Source organism: Ahaetulla prasina, chromosome 1 (assembly GCF_028640845.1).
Source record: "Ahaetulla prasina isolate Xishuangbanna chromosome 1, ASM2864084v1, whole genome shotgun sequence".
Lineage (NCBI taxonomy): Eukaryota > Metazoa > Chordata > Lepidosauria > Squamata > Colubridae > Ahaetulla > Ahaetulla prasina.
The window spans coordinates 243,899,171-243,914,988 of NC_080539.1; the positions used below are offsets into that span (position 1 = coordinate 243,899,171).

Here is a 15,818-nt window from a genome sequence, read left to right on the forward strand (position 1 = left end):
TGTATGGCTGTGAGAGTTGGACCATAAGAAAGGCTGAGCACCAAATAATTTGATGCTTTCCAATTGTGGTGTTGGAGAAGACTCTTGAAAGTCTCTTGGACTGCAAGGAGATCAAATCAATCAATCCCAAAGAAATCAACCCTGATTGTTCCTTGGAGGGACAAAAACTGAAGCTCAAGCTCAAATACTTTGGCCACTGAATGAGAAGAGAAGACTCCTTTGAAAAAACCCTGATGTTGGGAAAGATTGAAGGCAAAGGGAGAAGGGGACAGCAGATGATGAGATGGTTACAGAATGTAGACTGTGCAACCTTTCAGTACCGGAATCACTTCCAACACTGGTTTAACATTCTCACAGTATTCAAAGGCCCCTGCACAAAAGGAGCCACAAACAATATAGCCTTAGCTCTGCATTGTTAGAAGAAATGTCCATCTGGGTTCAGTTCCAAGTGGTAAGAAAGGCACTGGAAACATGGAGGCTGCTTGGAAAGCTGGTTTAATGGAGCAGAACCATTAAGCACATGGTCTTGGTGCAGCTGAACACATGGAGTGGAGAGTGAGTGTTATTTATACTCTCTCTTGGGCCTTGCCCTAGAGCTGTGATAGCGAACCTATGGCACACATGCCACAGGTGGCACGTGGAGCCATATCTATGGGCATGCAAGTGTTGCACTAGCTTAGCTCCAGCATGCACATGCGTGTTAACCAGCTGATTTTCGGGCCTTCTAGGCCCACCGGAACTCAGGAAACGAGCCGTTTCCAGCCTCCGGGGGGCCTCTGGGGGAGAGAGGCCGTTTTCACCCTTCCCAGGCTCCAAGAAAGTCTCTGGAGCCTTGGGAGGGCAAAAGATGGGCCTACCAGGCCCACCATGCCATCACATGCCAAAAGCAGGGGGAGCATGGGGGGGGGGGTCACACACGCATGCATGGGGGGCAGGGCACATGGGGGCATTGAATAATGGGTGTGGGCACGTGCTGTAGACCACCCTACGCTCCCCCTGCTTTTTGCACATGATGGCAAAAAGGTTAGCCATCACTGCCCTAGAGCTTCCTGTTCCTGTGTAAGAAATGTATCCTATTGGTTGCTGTAGGGGTCATGTGCAAATCCTAGGAGTTTGTCTGAGATAAGCCAGGTTGAACTGTGCTGGGTGATGTAATATCCCCAGGTGCCCTATGGTGAGTTCTGCTGCTAGATGGGTAGAGGGCTAATCCTATTATGTCCTGGAGGGTCATGTCTTAATCCCATCACCCTGGAGCAGGAAGCCTTTTGATTTGTAGATAGGATGGTCCAGTCTTTCTGGGGCTATTAACAAAGGTGGGGGGCTGCTTTCCAAGAGCTTGTTTCTCCTTTTCTCATCCAGGGAGGTATAATATTCTGCCTTTTTAATATTTCCTAGAATATTTCATTCTTCTAGGAAACGGATGGGTGCTAACTTTCTACAGCATCAGATAGTGAAGTTGGACCCACTGAAAATAAGCAAATATCTTAAAAGTTAAAATTGGCACTATTTTGCTTGGAATAAGGCAATAGTTCCATTTGCAGTTTCATGTTTATATATAACAGGTAGCAGCACAGTTTCTTCTTCCACTGGGCTGGTTTCTAGTATCTGGGTAAAATATTCATTGCAAATAATGCTGTTTAAGTTATCACAATGCTGTAGAAATGATCAAAATGAGCATTGTACATTTGCAAACCTGCTACTTTCAGGGAACCTTTTTCTCAAAATCTGGAACAGTTCCAATTATTTAAAAAAATAAATATTTAAATATTTATAGCCTCCCTCCCCTCCACAGACTTATTTGAGAAAAGATATAATCTAGACCTAGAAGTATACCTGCTGTTTCAATTGGAAGGAAGATGTATCTTGGCAGGAATGGGAAATGTGCAGCTTTGCTGAGCTTCATCTCACAGCATTTCTTCACAGTGGGCTTACCAGTTGGAGCAGCTGCAAGCTGTGTTTTAAGAGTGCCATAAAGTCTCCACTGTTGACAGAGATGCAATAAATCAGAAGATGGTAAGAAGATGCTCCCCTTCCATGGAGGGCCTAAAGGGAGTAATCTGGTGCTAGAGGTCATGTCCTAATGCTACACTACCCTTTGGTTTGATTTGAAAATATATGCAGTGCAGCTGAGAACTGTACTGTATTTTTTAAAAAGGCAAAATCTTTAAATAAACCTCAGATCCTAGTGACTTTACAGACATGTCCTTTAAGGGATTTTGGAAATTGTACTAAAGCTCTTTACTAGATTGTTTCAATACAACTAGCCTACAGTGACAGTCCTGGGATTTTCTGGTGGGCTTCTATCCTAGTGCTCTCAAGATCAGTTGTCAGTTATTTCCTGCTACCAAGGTGAGCAACTAGGCATGGACACACATATCTATACAATACACAATATTAACTGCAAAATACGGGTTACTATATATATCCTTTTAAATATGTAGTCTTAGCAGCTAAAAATGTATCAGCATATTTTTACAGTGACTGTGCTGGCACACTTACCTCTCAACTCTTCACTGTTTTATTTTTTATTTGATATTTTCTAGGATATAGTTTTTTGGGAAACAGCTTTGAAGTTGAGCTATATACATGTAGCTGAGATAATAAAGGCAAAGGGTGTTTACCGTGTCCCTCTTTATTAATTCCACCCACCCCATTTCCTCTTTCAAATTCAAATTCAAGTCTTGCAATCCCTTGGCCGTCTCGGCTAAATAATTAATTGCCACAATTTGCTACTGATTAATTGCTAGTAATTAATTGCACACCACTATCTCTTATTATTCAACTCCCAACTCTTTTCTAAGAGTTGCAACGCAACCCCAACAAGCACAAAACCATTCCGTTTTCCACGGCTGAGAGAGACACTTTGTACACTTCGTTGACCGTCCGTCAACATGCTATATCTGCATAAGCGCACCCGCGGGCCTACCGTCCCTGTCCTAATATTCCTTTTTTACTTACTCTTTTCATGTATCCAAATTATGTTTATACTTTTACCTGTTATCTTATATATGATTGACAAATAAAAATAAATCAAATATCTCTTCTCCTTGTCTTCCCCTCCCAAGGTTAGAGAATGGTACGGTCCAAAGCCCTCTTGCCGCTCTAGAACGTCACAGTTGACGACCAGCATAGCAACCGAAGCTTTTGAGGCGGGCGGGCGCGAAGTGGTTTGTGAGCTACAGATCGCACCTGGCCGGTTCACCGGCTCAATTCTTCCTCTGTGGAAGGACCTCCGCCCCTGGTAGGTTCGCCGGTCCCTCCAAGCGAAGGACAAAATAAAACTGGGAGGGACCGTGGAGTGTGGGGAGGTAATTAGGAGTTTCTGGGGTCCGCTGCAAATGCAAACTCCTCTTCTCGGAGCAGCGCCTGCCCCCTTTGATCTAGTAGTGGCTTTTTTTCGTTTTGCCTTAAGACTTAAGAGTTACCACTTGCACATTTTACTACAAGTTCTTTGTCCACCCCACCAGAACAGAATGAAAATATATATGTGTGTGTGTATGTATGTATGTATATATCTATATATATATATATATATATATATATATATATATATATATATATATATATATATATATATATATATATATATATATATATATATATATATATATACACACACACACACACACACACACACATACATATATTATGTGTGTATGTACAAAATATATAGCAAGGGCTTTAATTAGAAATGCTAGGCATTACAATGAAGATTTCCTTTTTTTTTTAGCAAGCATTCTGCTTGTTGTTAATTGTCTCAACCTTGGTCCTTTAAGACTAGGATTAACTCCCAGAGTCCCTCAGCCAGCAAAGCTGGCTGAGGAACTCTGGGAGTTGAAGTCCACAAGTCTTAAAGGGACCAAGGTTGGAGACCCCTGCGCTAAATGATCAGCACTCCACTCCGCTGAATCTATGTATAAGCATGTGAAGAAGCTAGCTTGCTTTTTTTCTAGGTACCAAGATTGTTAATTATAGTACATATTTTATACTATTTATAAAACTATACATTTTTAAGAAAAGTGTATAATATATTTTTTATATTATTTGTAAAATTGTATATTTTTAAGAAAGGTACACAGGTAGTCCTCGACTTACAACCATTCATTTAGTGACCGTTTGAAGTTACAAGGGCACTGAAAAAAGGGACTTATGACCATTTTTCATGCTTAAAACCTTTGCAGGATCTCCATGGTCATGTGATCAAAACCCAGGCGGTTGGCAACTGGCTCACATTTATAACAGTTGCAGTGTCCCAGGGTCATGTGATCACCTTTGTGACCTTCTGATAAGCAAAGTCAGTGCAAAAGCCAGTTACTAACCGTGTTAGGAACTTAGCAAATGTAGTGATTCATTTTACAAGTGAAATACGCGCGCATGCCAGAAACTGGAAGAGCATATGCATGCCGGGAAGATGATCTTCTGGTTTCCAGTGCGTGCATGCGCATCGACCAGTTGGTCTTTGCGTGTGCATGTACACCAGAAACCAGAAGACTACGTGGCTGGTGTGCATGCGTGCACTGGAAACCAGAAGAGCAGCTGCCCGGCGTGCGCATGCGTACCGAGTGGCTGTTCTTCCGGTTTCCGATGCTCCCGGGCTCATGAAGACCAGCTGGCCAGTGCGCCGGAACCCAAAAGAGCAACAGGCGACGGCTCACATGCCCAGAGAGATGTCTCTGTGTGCCACTTTCAGCACGCATGCCATAGGTTCGCTATCATGGATCTAGGCTTTTTTATCTTTTTTATCGAAATTTGTTAAGTCTAGGGTGTTAGGTGGCAGGTGCCTGTCTGCTTACTATTATTTTATTTATTTATTTTTGTCGGACGATGGGCCTGTGTTTATCCCAAGCAGGTTTAACTCAGTTAGTGATGGCTGACCTACTACTTCGGCTGGAAGTTGATTCCAAGCTTCTACTACTCTTTCTTTGAAGTAATACTTTCTAACGGTACTTTTGAACTTTCCCTCCAGTCAGTCTGAGGTTTCAGTCACGTGCCCCGCTTTCCCTCCTATCCTCCATGCTGTACATATTCAGTTTCTCCAATCTCATCTTAAGTCATTTGGTCAGGTGTAAGAAGATTTGGCATTGGGATGCTGTTTAATGGTCAGCTTCACCTTATAATATATTGTATCTTCCTGAAAAAGTATTTGTTTCCCTTTGACATTGTGAGGGAATTGGCAGTGACAGCTGTCAAAAAAGTCATATTTTGGGAACTGGCGTTTTATAGCTTAATTTTCTGTCCTGAGCCTCAAGCTAGATTTACATTTAAATAATTCATCTTATTCCAGTTGGACATATAATTTCTTCTAGGTTCTACTGTGTTTTATATTTATCTTCATTATGTAAACAACTCATTCTAAAGTTACCGTATATACTCGAATATAAGCCGATCCGAGTATAAGCCGAGGTCCCCAATTTTACCCCAAAAACTGGGGTAAACTGGGGACTCGAGTATAAGCCGAGGGTGGGAAATGAGGCACCTACCGGTTGGGGAAACCCTCCCTCCCTCAGCTGAGAAGGCTGGCGGCTCCCCCGCCCCGCCCTCTCACTGCACCGGCAGGGCTTCAGTCCGGTAAAATGTGAAAAAAAGAAAAAAAAAAACTCGAGTATAAGCCGTATATACTCGAGTATAAGCCGAGGGGACGTTTTTCAGCACAAAAAATGTGCTGAAAAACTCGGCTTATACTCGAGTATATACGGTATTTTAAACTTTAAATGCTACTATTATGCCACGTATTAAACGAATGAAGAAAAAACTGGAAAAATTAAGATACTTCTAAATATTGCCTGAGGAGAATAATTATCAAATAGACAGATCTGGAGCCAGGGGAGATCATTTCAAGCTGTTGGCAGCAATCATTTGTTTAATTTCATTGGAAAATCTTACTAATTTGTATACTAGATAGCAGTTGAAATAAATACATTGATGCATGTAGAATTTCTATAGGTAGTGGCATGGTGGCCTAGTTGTGAGGATGCTCACCTCCCCCTTGGAAGGTTGAGAGTTCAATCCCAGGTAGCGGCAGAGGTTTCTTTCCTAGAAATAAAGAAAAAATATCTGCTGCAAACTCCACATGATGTCAGGAGGAGCATCTAGCCATTAAACACTCATTTTAATCTGGTTGCCCTGACTCTACCCTGAATTAAGCTATTATAGCAAGCCTGTCAAACTGGTGGTCCGTGGGCTTCATACAGCCCACGCAGGCCACACCCACCCTGACTCCACAAAGGCAAAAAATATCCCAATATGTCACGATATGGCCCACAGTGTGATCGGACGTGACACCCCTGGATTACAGGGACGGATTTTTTATGTTACATGTTTTGTATCGGGTAACAAGGAACTATCTTTTTGCTTTTCTAGAAACTGTAAATTCCAACCAGAGGATGGAAGTTGTGAGTAATATTCAGACTGACTTCCACAGCACCAAAGGGTCTTGCAGAAGCCCTCCATCCCTTCTTCTGGACAGCTTTGTGGAGGAGCCCCAGCAAACAACTGATGTTCCCCATCACCTCCTGGAATCAAGTGAGTGATTAGTTGACTATTCTCAGGCAGAAAAGAATTGTTGGTTACCATAATAATCTTGACGAACTTGATTGTTTATCACCTCGGCTTATAGGCAGAGTCTTGTTGATTCATTTCAAAATATAATAATTCAGTAGATTATCACCAGTTGTTGCTGTCTCTGTTAATAGCATGCACTCCCCTTTCTTCCTCCCTTACAATCCACTCCTGAGGTTGGAATATCCTTTCCAGTGGTTGAGGAAGGCGGAAACCTAGGGCACTGCCAGTGGAGAACAGAATTTCACTGAACTAACAGTCCTCTTTTATATTTTTTTCAAGACATATATCATCATGTAAGATAATCTTAATTTTAATACTTTGTTTAGCCAAGTGTGATTAGACACGCAAAGAATATTTTTCTGCAGAAACTCTCACTGTACATGCAAAGCAACAGAATAATAATAACCATAATCATAATACCAATAAAAGGAAGTAGTAAAGAAGATAATAAGATGGATAAATAATAACACTTCAGCCATACTACATGGGTAAATATACATAGTAATAGACAGCACTGACAGAAACATAGACAGAAACATAATTGTTTCTGACATTCTAGACATTCATATTGAATGAACAGAGAATATTAGTTATTTGTTAAATTTATTGGCTGCCTATCTCACTGTGGGGCTACGCTAGGCTGCTTACAATAATAAGAAAATGAAAGGACCCTAAACAGAAGAGAAATAAAATAATGGGACAATAAAACAAATAATGAAAAAGCAACACAAGAGTACAACAATATCATAACCAAAAAGATGGGTGGAAAACAGAGAGCTGGGGGGGGAGGGGGGGAGGGGGACTCTGCCATCAGTCCAGCAGCCACCTCCAATTTAGAACTCCCCCATTTGATAACCAGGTTCTTGTGGAAGGATAAGAGGGTGGGAGCAGATCTTAGATCTTAAGATATTCCAAAGCGCAAGCACCGCAGCAGAGAAGGCTCCTGGATCCCAATAGTTGGAGTGGGATCTGAAATAAGCCCTCTCTGCCTATATAACATAATTGAATAATACAGTATCATTGATCTGCATACATAATCCCATACATAATGCTACCTTAGGATGAAGCCTAATATTGGCCAGAAAAAAAAGACTGTCAAATTGAGGAATGGGGTAGTTTGAGGTTTGGTAGACTAAATGGATTGTTTTTGTGCAGGGAAGACCTTGAGATAGATTATATCAGTCCATCTAATATTAAGAAAAAAATAGAATAAAATTAGTCATAGTGAACTCCTGGAGCTATTGTCTGGCTGTGCCAATTATTGTTTTGTTTCTTTTTTTTATTTCAGAGATTTATACAAAGCTATTAAGAAATAATGCTATACAGGCTAAACCTGCTATCATGCATTATGGAGGATTTGAGGTAGAAAAACATCATCAGCAAGTGCTGGTAAGTAATGAAAGAGTTGAGAGCTGATACCCTGAAATGAGTTCATGCATTTATTAACTTATTTATGATTTACCGACTTACATATTTAGGATGGGTGGCTTAGGGGTTTTAATGTCTTGATTTTTAATGTTGTGATCCATCCTTGGTCACGTATGTGTGAGTTGGGTGGCCATATAAATTTGCTTAATTTATAAAGAAATATAGTCCTTATGAACCAAAGCCGCTTACAGTGTATAAAGATAATGACATATATAAAACATAATTTTAAAAGCAATAAATTAATTACAGTTCATAAAAGCTATTGTTGTCCTTGGGGGCATGTGATTTTAAAGGGAGGGAGCTGCTCCTGAGAATGCAATTCTCCAAATCCCAGCATCCCACTTGTATTGTATTCTCTTTCTGCTAAGACAGAGTAAGGCAGACAGATTCTACAAGAAGAAGAAAGTCCCAAAGATAATGAGGTCCTAAGCTGTATAAGGTGCTATACTCAGGACTTTGAATTGGCTTCAGAAGCCATAGTCAACCAATGCAGCTCCTGCAGACGGGGCATTACCCACCTGAATTGACTAGTGCTAGTTAACAAACTGTATCCTGTTCCATTCGTGTCCTCCACATTAATTTAAATGTTAACCATTTTATTTACATCACTGTCTGTCTGTAATTGTGCCAAAAATACTGACAGGAACATCTTTTTTCTTCCATTGAATTATTTGCCTTATCCTACAGAAACTGATAAATATTTCCGGAGAAGTTATAAACATCCATATTATTCCGCCGGAGACAAACTATTTCCAGATCAAATATAGCAAAATTGTAAGTGTCGGTTCAGTAACCTTGAGAGTGCTCACATTTATTTCGTTTCTTCCTTTTTGAATTTCGCCAAATTGCAAAGCAAATAATTTGAAGCCTTCCATAGGATATTGTTCTGCTCTGTTTTTATAGCAGCGGCTTGTCCCTGGCTTGTCCTTTTCAGTAACGGTTGATTTTTGCCCTGATGAATGGCGATACTATTATGACTGCATCCGAATCCATTCTCAGGTAAGAAAAGATAATACATCTAGGTAGGAACTCTCCTCTCCCTATAAATGCAAATCGAGATAGTGCTGACTGTACATGACATCAGCACATACAGTGAATATTTTTACTATGCTTAGATTGAAGATTCTTTAGACTCTTTAATGATCAGCTTCTTTTACTAGCTTCTTTGACTCATTCCTTTTCTTCAAGTTATTTTGTTCCAAGGTCAATCAAAAGAGAATGCACCCAGCACCTAGTTGTGGGGAGGGGGTGGGGGGAATGGACACTCAAATGGAATTATATACTTCAGTTTAAAATAAAATAGGTGACAGGTTTCCACCATTTTTTTATTGCTTTCCTAGGAACTGGGTTGCTTATTTAAAAACATTCCTGAACATTTTGTAAGATGGAACATGTAAACTAGGTTGTCAGCTTTAATATTAATTGTGCTACATGCAGCTTTCATACTAATTGTGATGAACATTAGTAAATTGGCCAAAATGTGCCAAAAGTGATCGGTAATTATATTGACAGTATTGATCACTTTGGCACATTTTGGCCAATTTATCACAACTTCAACCAAAGCTCAGTTTTATTCCAAATTTCTTCTACTCTAAGTTAGGATTTCTGATTTAGAGATTTTCTTGCAAACCAAGGTACTAGTTGCATCCCACCAACTATGCAATACATTTATGCATAGTGAATTGTAACTAGGCTCCACTAGGTTTCTTTTTTCTGTTTAGAACTCATGTTTCCAAGTACTTTGGCATCCTGCTTCTTATACCTTTTCTGAACTCAGCATAATATTTATTCTTTTTTAATACAATAGTTTTTTATCCAGAAATTTAAAATACAAGCTCCAAAAAAAGTTTTTTTAAATGAAATAAAACAGACAATTTTTTAAAAAAATGTGCATTAGAAAGACACACAGAGACAAATAGACAGACAGATAAACAAACAGACAGATGACTAAAGATAGATATAATCCTCCTACTTGAATACTGATAAATATATGGATATTTGGTACCTTGCTCAATAGTAGTAACTGTGAGAGGGATCTTGGAGTCCTAGTGGACAACCATTTAGATATGAGCCAGCAGTGTGCAGAGCTGGCAAAAAAGCCAACACAGTTCTGGGCTGCATAAATAGAGGGATAGAATCAAGATCACGTGAAGTGTTAATACCACTTTATAATGCCTTGGTAAGGCCACACTTGGAATATTGCATTCAGTTTTGGTCACCACGATATAAAAAAGATGTTGAGACTCCAGAAATAGTGCAGAGAAGAGCAACAAAGATGATTAGGGGACTGGAGGCTAAAACATATGAAGAACAGTTGCAAGAACTCGGTATGCCTAGTTTAATGAAAAGAAGGACTAGGGGAGACATGATGGCAGTGTTCCAATATCTCAGGGGCTGCCACAAAGAAGAGGGAGTCAAACTATTCTCCAAAGCACCTGAGGGTAGAACAAGAAGCAATGGGTGGAAACTAATCAAGGAGAGATGCAACTTAGAGCTAAGGAGAAATTTCCTGGCAGTTAGAACAATTAATCAGTGGAACAACTTGCCCGCAGAGGTTATAAATGCTCCAACACTGAAAATTTTTAAGAAAATGTTGGATAACCATTTGTCTGAAATGGTCTAGGGTTTCCTGCCTGAACAGGGGGTTGGACTGGAAGACCTCCGAGGTCCCTTCCAACTCTGTTGTTGTTGTTGTTATCATTATCATTATTATTATATTGCAGCAATAATAGTTTCTGCCCCTTGCAAAGCAGGCCTACAATTTATAAATTTCTGCATATCTATTTACTTCTAATTTAACCTGTCATCTATCCACTACTACCATATAGCTAAGAAAAGGTAGTTAATTGGTAAGCCAACAGCAAAATTAAACATCAAAGCCCTCTGTTAACAATCTAATGTGGTGTTTAACTCGTAGAATGTCTAAATGTTTCTCACCCTAAAAGAAATAGCATGGTGTACATGCATGTGGGCATGCATGCAAGTGGAAAAATTCATGTTAATTTGGGGTGTCAAAACTTCAAGAACAGGAATGGTAATAGGTTTAGTCCTCCCAAGTCTTAAATCTAGGAAAATATACAAAATTAGGCTTTCACATGCTGCATGTTTTATATTAGCTGGGAATTAAAATATCCCCATAATTATTTAAGTCATATGAGCAGTATAGCCTTAACTGTGTAAGAGAGCAGAACTAGTTTCCCCCTAGATCACAATTCTCCTGAGACTGTCTGTATCCTTCTCTTCTTTTCTTCTCAGGGAGATGAAACTTTGCTGATCCCTCTCCATGCCTATCCTGTGATGAATAATGTAGATTTTCCATCCTACATTAATTTGTCGGATGTTCCTTTGGGACAATGGCAAGTGGCTATTAAAGCAATAACTTTTCTTTCATCTCTTCTTCATGCATGATAAAAAGAATTGGCATAATTAGACTTTGGCCGGTGGGCAGCGAAAGATCAGAATGCCTCATCTACAGCAATAATTTAATCGGGAAATGCAATTGGAGTTGTTTTTATTCTAGCCATATTTATATATTTTTCGTTTGGTGACAAGGCACTGTGAAATGTAATTCTGGAATTACTTTGTAAAATTATTGATAGCTATTACACCCTGATTGTGTTCACTGATGACTCTGAGAACATTTGCAAAGAGAGAAAATGAAAGTGGGAGGCTAAAGATCTAGACAATATTTTTGTTTTCTGGAGCCTTAAATCTGTTAAGGAAATGTGATTAGTGGGGAGGTATTTCTCTTTTTTTAAATTTTCCCCTGAAAAAAAAAACAGGATTTGTTTCATCTTTTTCTCTGGGTAAACATTCCCATCTGAACACCTTTATATTGGTGGGAATAAATGATTATATACAGAGAAAGAATAGGCCTATGGATAACTGCTATGAAATAATAGTGTGTTCGTAGTATAAACTGAGTAGAATTACTGCTCTCTGAGCTTACAGTAGTGGCCAAAATTGTGGAAATGTTTTGGGAAAAGTGTATTTTTGAGTTTGATGGTTAATAACACCACTTTTTTTTTGGAGTTTCAAGATAAACATATTCCACTGCTGGAATGGCCTGGCAACAGCCCAGACCTTAACCCAATTGAAAATCTATGGAGCCGACTAAAGAAACTTGTTAGTCAGAAGTGACCCAGCAATAAAACCCAGTTAATAGAAGCAATCATTCAATCTTGGTTTCACATTATAACAGCTTCAGAACTAAAATAATTGGTTCACTCCATGGGAAGACGTTGTAAGGTCTTAATTCATGCTAAAGGTTACCCAACTAAGCATTAACTGACATGATAATTTTTGTATATGTCATTTTTTCTATGGTGATAATTTTTGTATATCTCATTTTTTCTGCGTTTCACTTTTCTTCTTTATATTGTAACTTCTATTCTAATAGCAAATCCTTCATAAAAGTTATTGCATTACATTCTTGATTAAATTATCTTTCCATTGATATATAATTTTATGGTACTACTCCCCCAAAAAAGTAGTGTTATTAGCTAGTTTTAGAAAATACACTTTTCCCAAAAGGTTTCCACAATTTTGGCCACTACTATAGTTGCTGTCTTGCAGATGTCACATTACTCAAACTAAGTAACATCATAATGATGATTTTACCTAGTTTGGGTGATGAAACATCTGCAAGAAAACCACCAAGTTCAGAGAACACTAATGACCCCTCTCATTTCATTCCTGAACTACAAATGTTCTCCTTTATGAGTAGTATAACTTGGTGGTAGCAGTAGTTCTAGTAAGTTTTATACTCAAATATACCATCCCTGCCTGTCGAAGGGAGCCAGTTTACCTACAGTTCATGATGCCAACTTCAATTGTATATTCAAGCATTGAACTTCTTTTCTGTTGTAGAAGCAGATGTATACATCTTTGGAAAAAGTTATGTAAAGAGGTTTTTGTGTTCTCTGTGCTGTAAATTTCACATATCTCTTGTTGGAGCAAGGTCTGAAATTTATGGCAGCCCCGCCTGTCTCTAGCTTTCAGGATGCTGTTGCATTATTTTTCGAGAATGTTCAAATTCTCCATCTAATATACTTGTTAAATGAACTGAGAATTATTTCTGAGTAGGACTAAGGCGTTATTCTTATTTCTGAGTAGGACTTAGTCCTGAATAGGACTAAGGCGTTATTCTTTCTTAGAATTTTTTTTGTTTTTTACTTTTAAATCTTACATTTTATTTTATTTTATTTATTACAAATGCTGTCTTTTTTACCTTTTCTTTTTTCCTGCTTTAATCCTTGGCCCATATCCTCTATACATCCATGGCTTCGTTTATTTGCAAAGGATAGAAATGTTTCCCAAGTTGAACTTCTTGAAAGCCCATCATAGAAAGATACTATTGATAACAATTCACACAAACAAGAAAGACAGAAAGAATTGTTTTTAGGAAGTACTGTATGTAAACTACATTCCATTGTAATCGGCTAGACAGGATTCAAATGAGACAGTTTATTTATATTGGAGTTCATGGAATGAAATATACTTAAATGGAGGATATTCAGATTTTTTTCCTAAATAATATTGAATCAGGAATTGCTATCTGCACAGAAAAGTAAACTTGGGGGAAAAATTACAAGATACTCAAGAACGTACAAATTGAAGCTACATGCTAGTTATAATAGCATTGGATTTTATGGAGGAAGTCCATTCCCTGAAGCTCCATTGCCTGATGCCCACCTAGAGGATCATGGCAGAATTGCATTCAGTGCTTCACCCTTGCATTCGATACTAAGGTTTGAAGTAAAGCTTCTTTATTGATTTAAGCTGCTGTCCTAAACAAGAAATGAATTCATGCACATAAACACATAAATTATTAAACAAGGCTTTATAAATATGGTACTGTATATGCAGTATATATTACAAGTAAGAGTCAAGTTATAGATTTAGTTTTCTTCAGTTCTATCTTTTTTGGTAAAGAGATCTAGTTTCCAAATGTCCCTTGTTCATTTTTATTATTCATGTCATTCCACTTGAAAAATCCCATTAATGGAAGTGAAAAATTGTAGTCTTCCAGCCGCAGCCATTAGTGATTTTTTTCAGATTACTTTACAAAATTAAATTTACTGAATTAAAATTGTGCAGTTTCATAGACTTTGCTTCATTTTAAAAACAGAACAAAGTTTGTGAGCTTGCATATTTTTAAATCACAACAAATAGTGCAATATTGCAGATCTGTTAAAGAAGTAAGCCTCACTGAATTCAACAGGATTTCAAGGAGGTGGATGGAATAGAAATATGAAATATGAAATAAATAAATTACAGCCATGAAGCTTTCATTGTTAATTTTTAAAAAGGAAGAATATTTAAATTAAAATCAAGTCAGGTCTTTTTTTTTTACTCATGAAAACAGGAAGCTGCTTTTTCTTTTATATGAATTCATAATGCAAAAGCTCAAACCTCACTAAAATAAATTACATACATACAGAGGTAAATGCATATGTATTTTCAATTATTAATATGTGACTGCCAACTTTCATAAAATATGAAATCATAACTTATCTAATATAGTTGCTTGATTAGGGCTGCATATTCATGTAGCTCGTTTTCCAGTAACTAAATAAAATTTGGGTACAAATCATTTAAATTGGAACAGGCTTTAATTTAACATATGGCAGGCATTGTTTTGAAAATTGCTCTCCTGTTTACAGGTTCCGGATTTTATGCCATCGTATCAGCATATTTTCTGCCATGCTACTGCTGGAATGATAATATTAAAAATTTGAATATAATTATGTCCTATTTGGTCCTGTTCTCCTTTTTCAGTAAGCCCTATGTGATCCCACTGCAGTGTGGCTGCCCCATAGATTTTGAGTTTCAAATTGAGTACCTTCAATCCCACAAAGCCTTCACTGTACAACCCATGTCAGGTAAGTTCTGAAAGGAAAGCCGTGTTTCATGAATGTTTGAAATTTTACATAGTAATATATATGAATGAATGAATGAATCTTAAATGGCTATCTCCCAGGATGATTTCATGCGTCACCTTAAGTCCTCCCAAGTTCTGTTTGATTTTCACTGAGCATGTTATGTGAACCTATCCATAGGTCTAATTTATACACCCAAAGCAAATCAACTTACCATGTATATACTTCCTTCCTACTCTGCCTTGATAATGGGGATAATTTGCTCCAGCATAGATTTTCAAAATACAGACGGTCTTCCCAAAATTTAGCCTGCCTTGGATGCCGGTCTCCATAGGATAGGAATGGTTCACAGACTCTCTTTTTGTAAAGCTAACCAAAACTGAGCTTTCGTAATCAAAACACTTTATGTTGATTTTAAATCCTTTGCATCATGGATGTCCAGACATTGGAATGAACAATAAGAAAAATAATGGGAAGGGTTTGAAAAAGGATGAATTAGGAAAGCCATGTCATGAACTTCTTAGAAAGCAATCCTAACTGAAATTCAAGGGGAAAGAATGTACTCAAAATTTTCAAAACCCACCAATTCACACAGGCAGAAGTACTTTTATTGGGCTTTTCAGTGCAGTGCATCTAACTTTGGGGAAATTGATCCTACCCGCCAATTCAAAATAGCAGAATGATCTGAAGGAGATGGCAGTTCAGAAATATGAAAACAAAGTAAATGTATTATACTAGCTCTAAATTGATTATTTGGGAAACTTGATCCAAGTCTTTCCAGGGAAACGAGGCTTTTGAATTCAAAAATAATTTAGTTCCAAGCTACTTTTATTCCAGAATCATCTTTTGGTACCTTGGGCCACAAGGACAGTCAATGTACGATATGTATAAAGGTTCAGAGAGGAGACATGTTAATTCTTTAGAAAGCAATCCAAGTAGTTGAAGGTT

General features: G+C 38.2%; 1 protein-coding gene across 1 annotated transcript in view; it reads left to right on the top strand.

Moving 5' to 3' along the window:
- The first annotated feature begins 3,159 nt into the window (after positions 1-3,159).
- CFAP221 (cilia and flagella associated protein 221) overlaps positions 3,160-15,818 on the top strand; it is a 50,518-nt gene continuing 37,859 nt past the window's right edge. Inside the window, exons 1-7 of the mRNA XM_058194624.1 lie at positions 3,160-3,241; positions 6,361-6,522; positions 7,850-7,950; positions 8,677-8,763; positions 8,893-8,988; positions 11,245-11,345; positions 14,770-14,873. Of these exons, the coding sequence (XP_058050607.1) occupies positions 6,384-6,522; positions 7,850-7,950; positions 8,677-8,763; positions 8,893-8,988; positions 11,245-11,345; positions 14,770-14,873 (628 nt within the window). The 5' untranslated portion in view covers positions 3,160-3,241; positions 6,361-6,383. The remainder of the gene's footprint in view (positions 3,242-6,360; positions 6,523-7,849; positions 7,951-8,676; positions 8,764-8,892; positions 8,989-11,244; positions 11,346-14,769; positions 14,874-15,818) is intronic.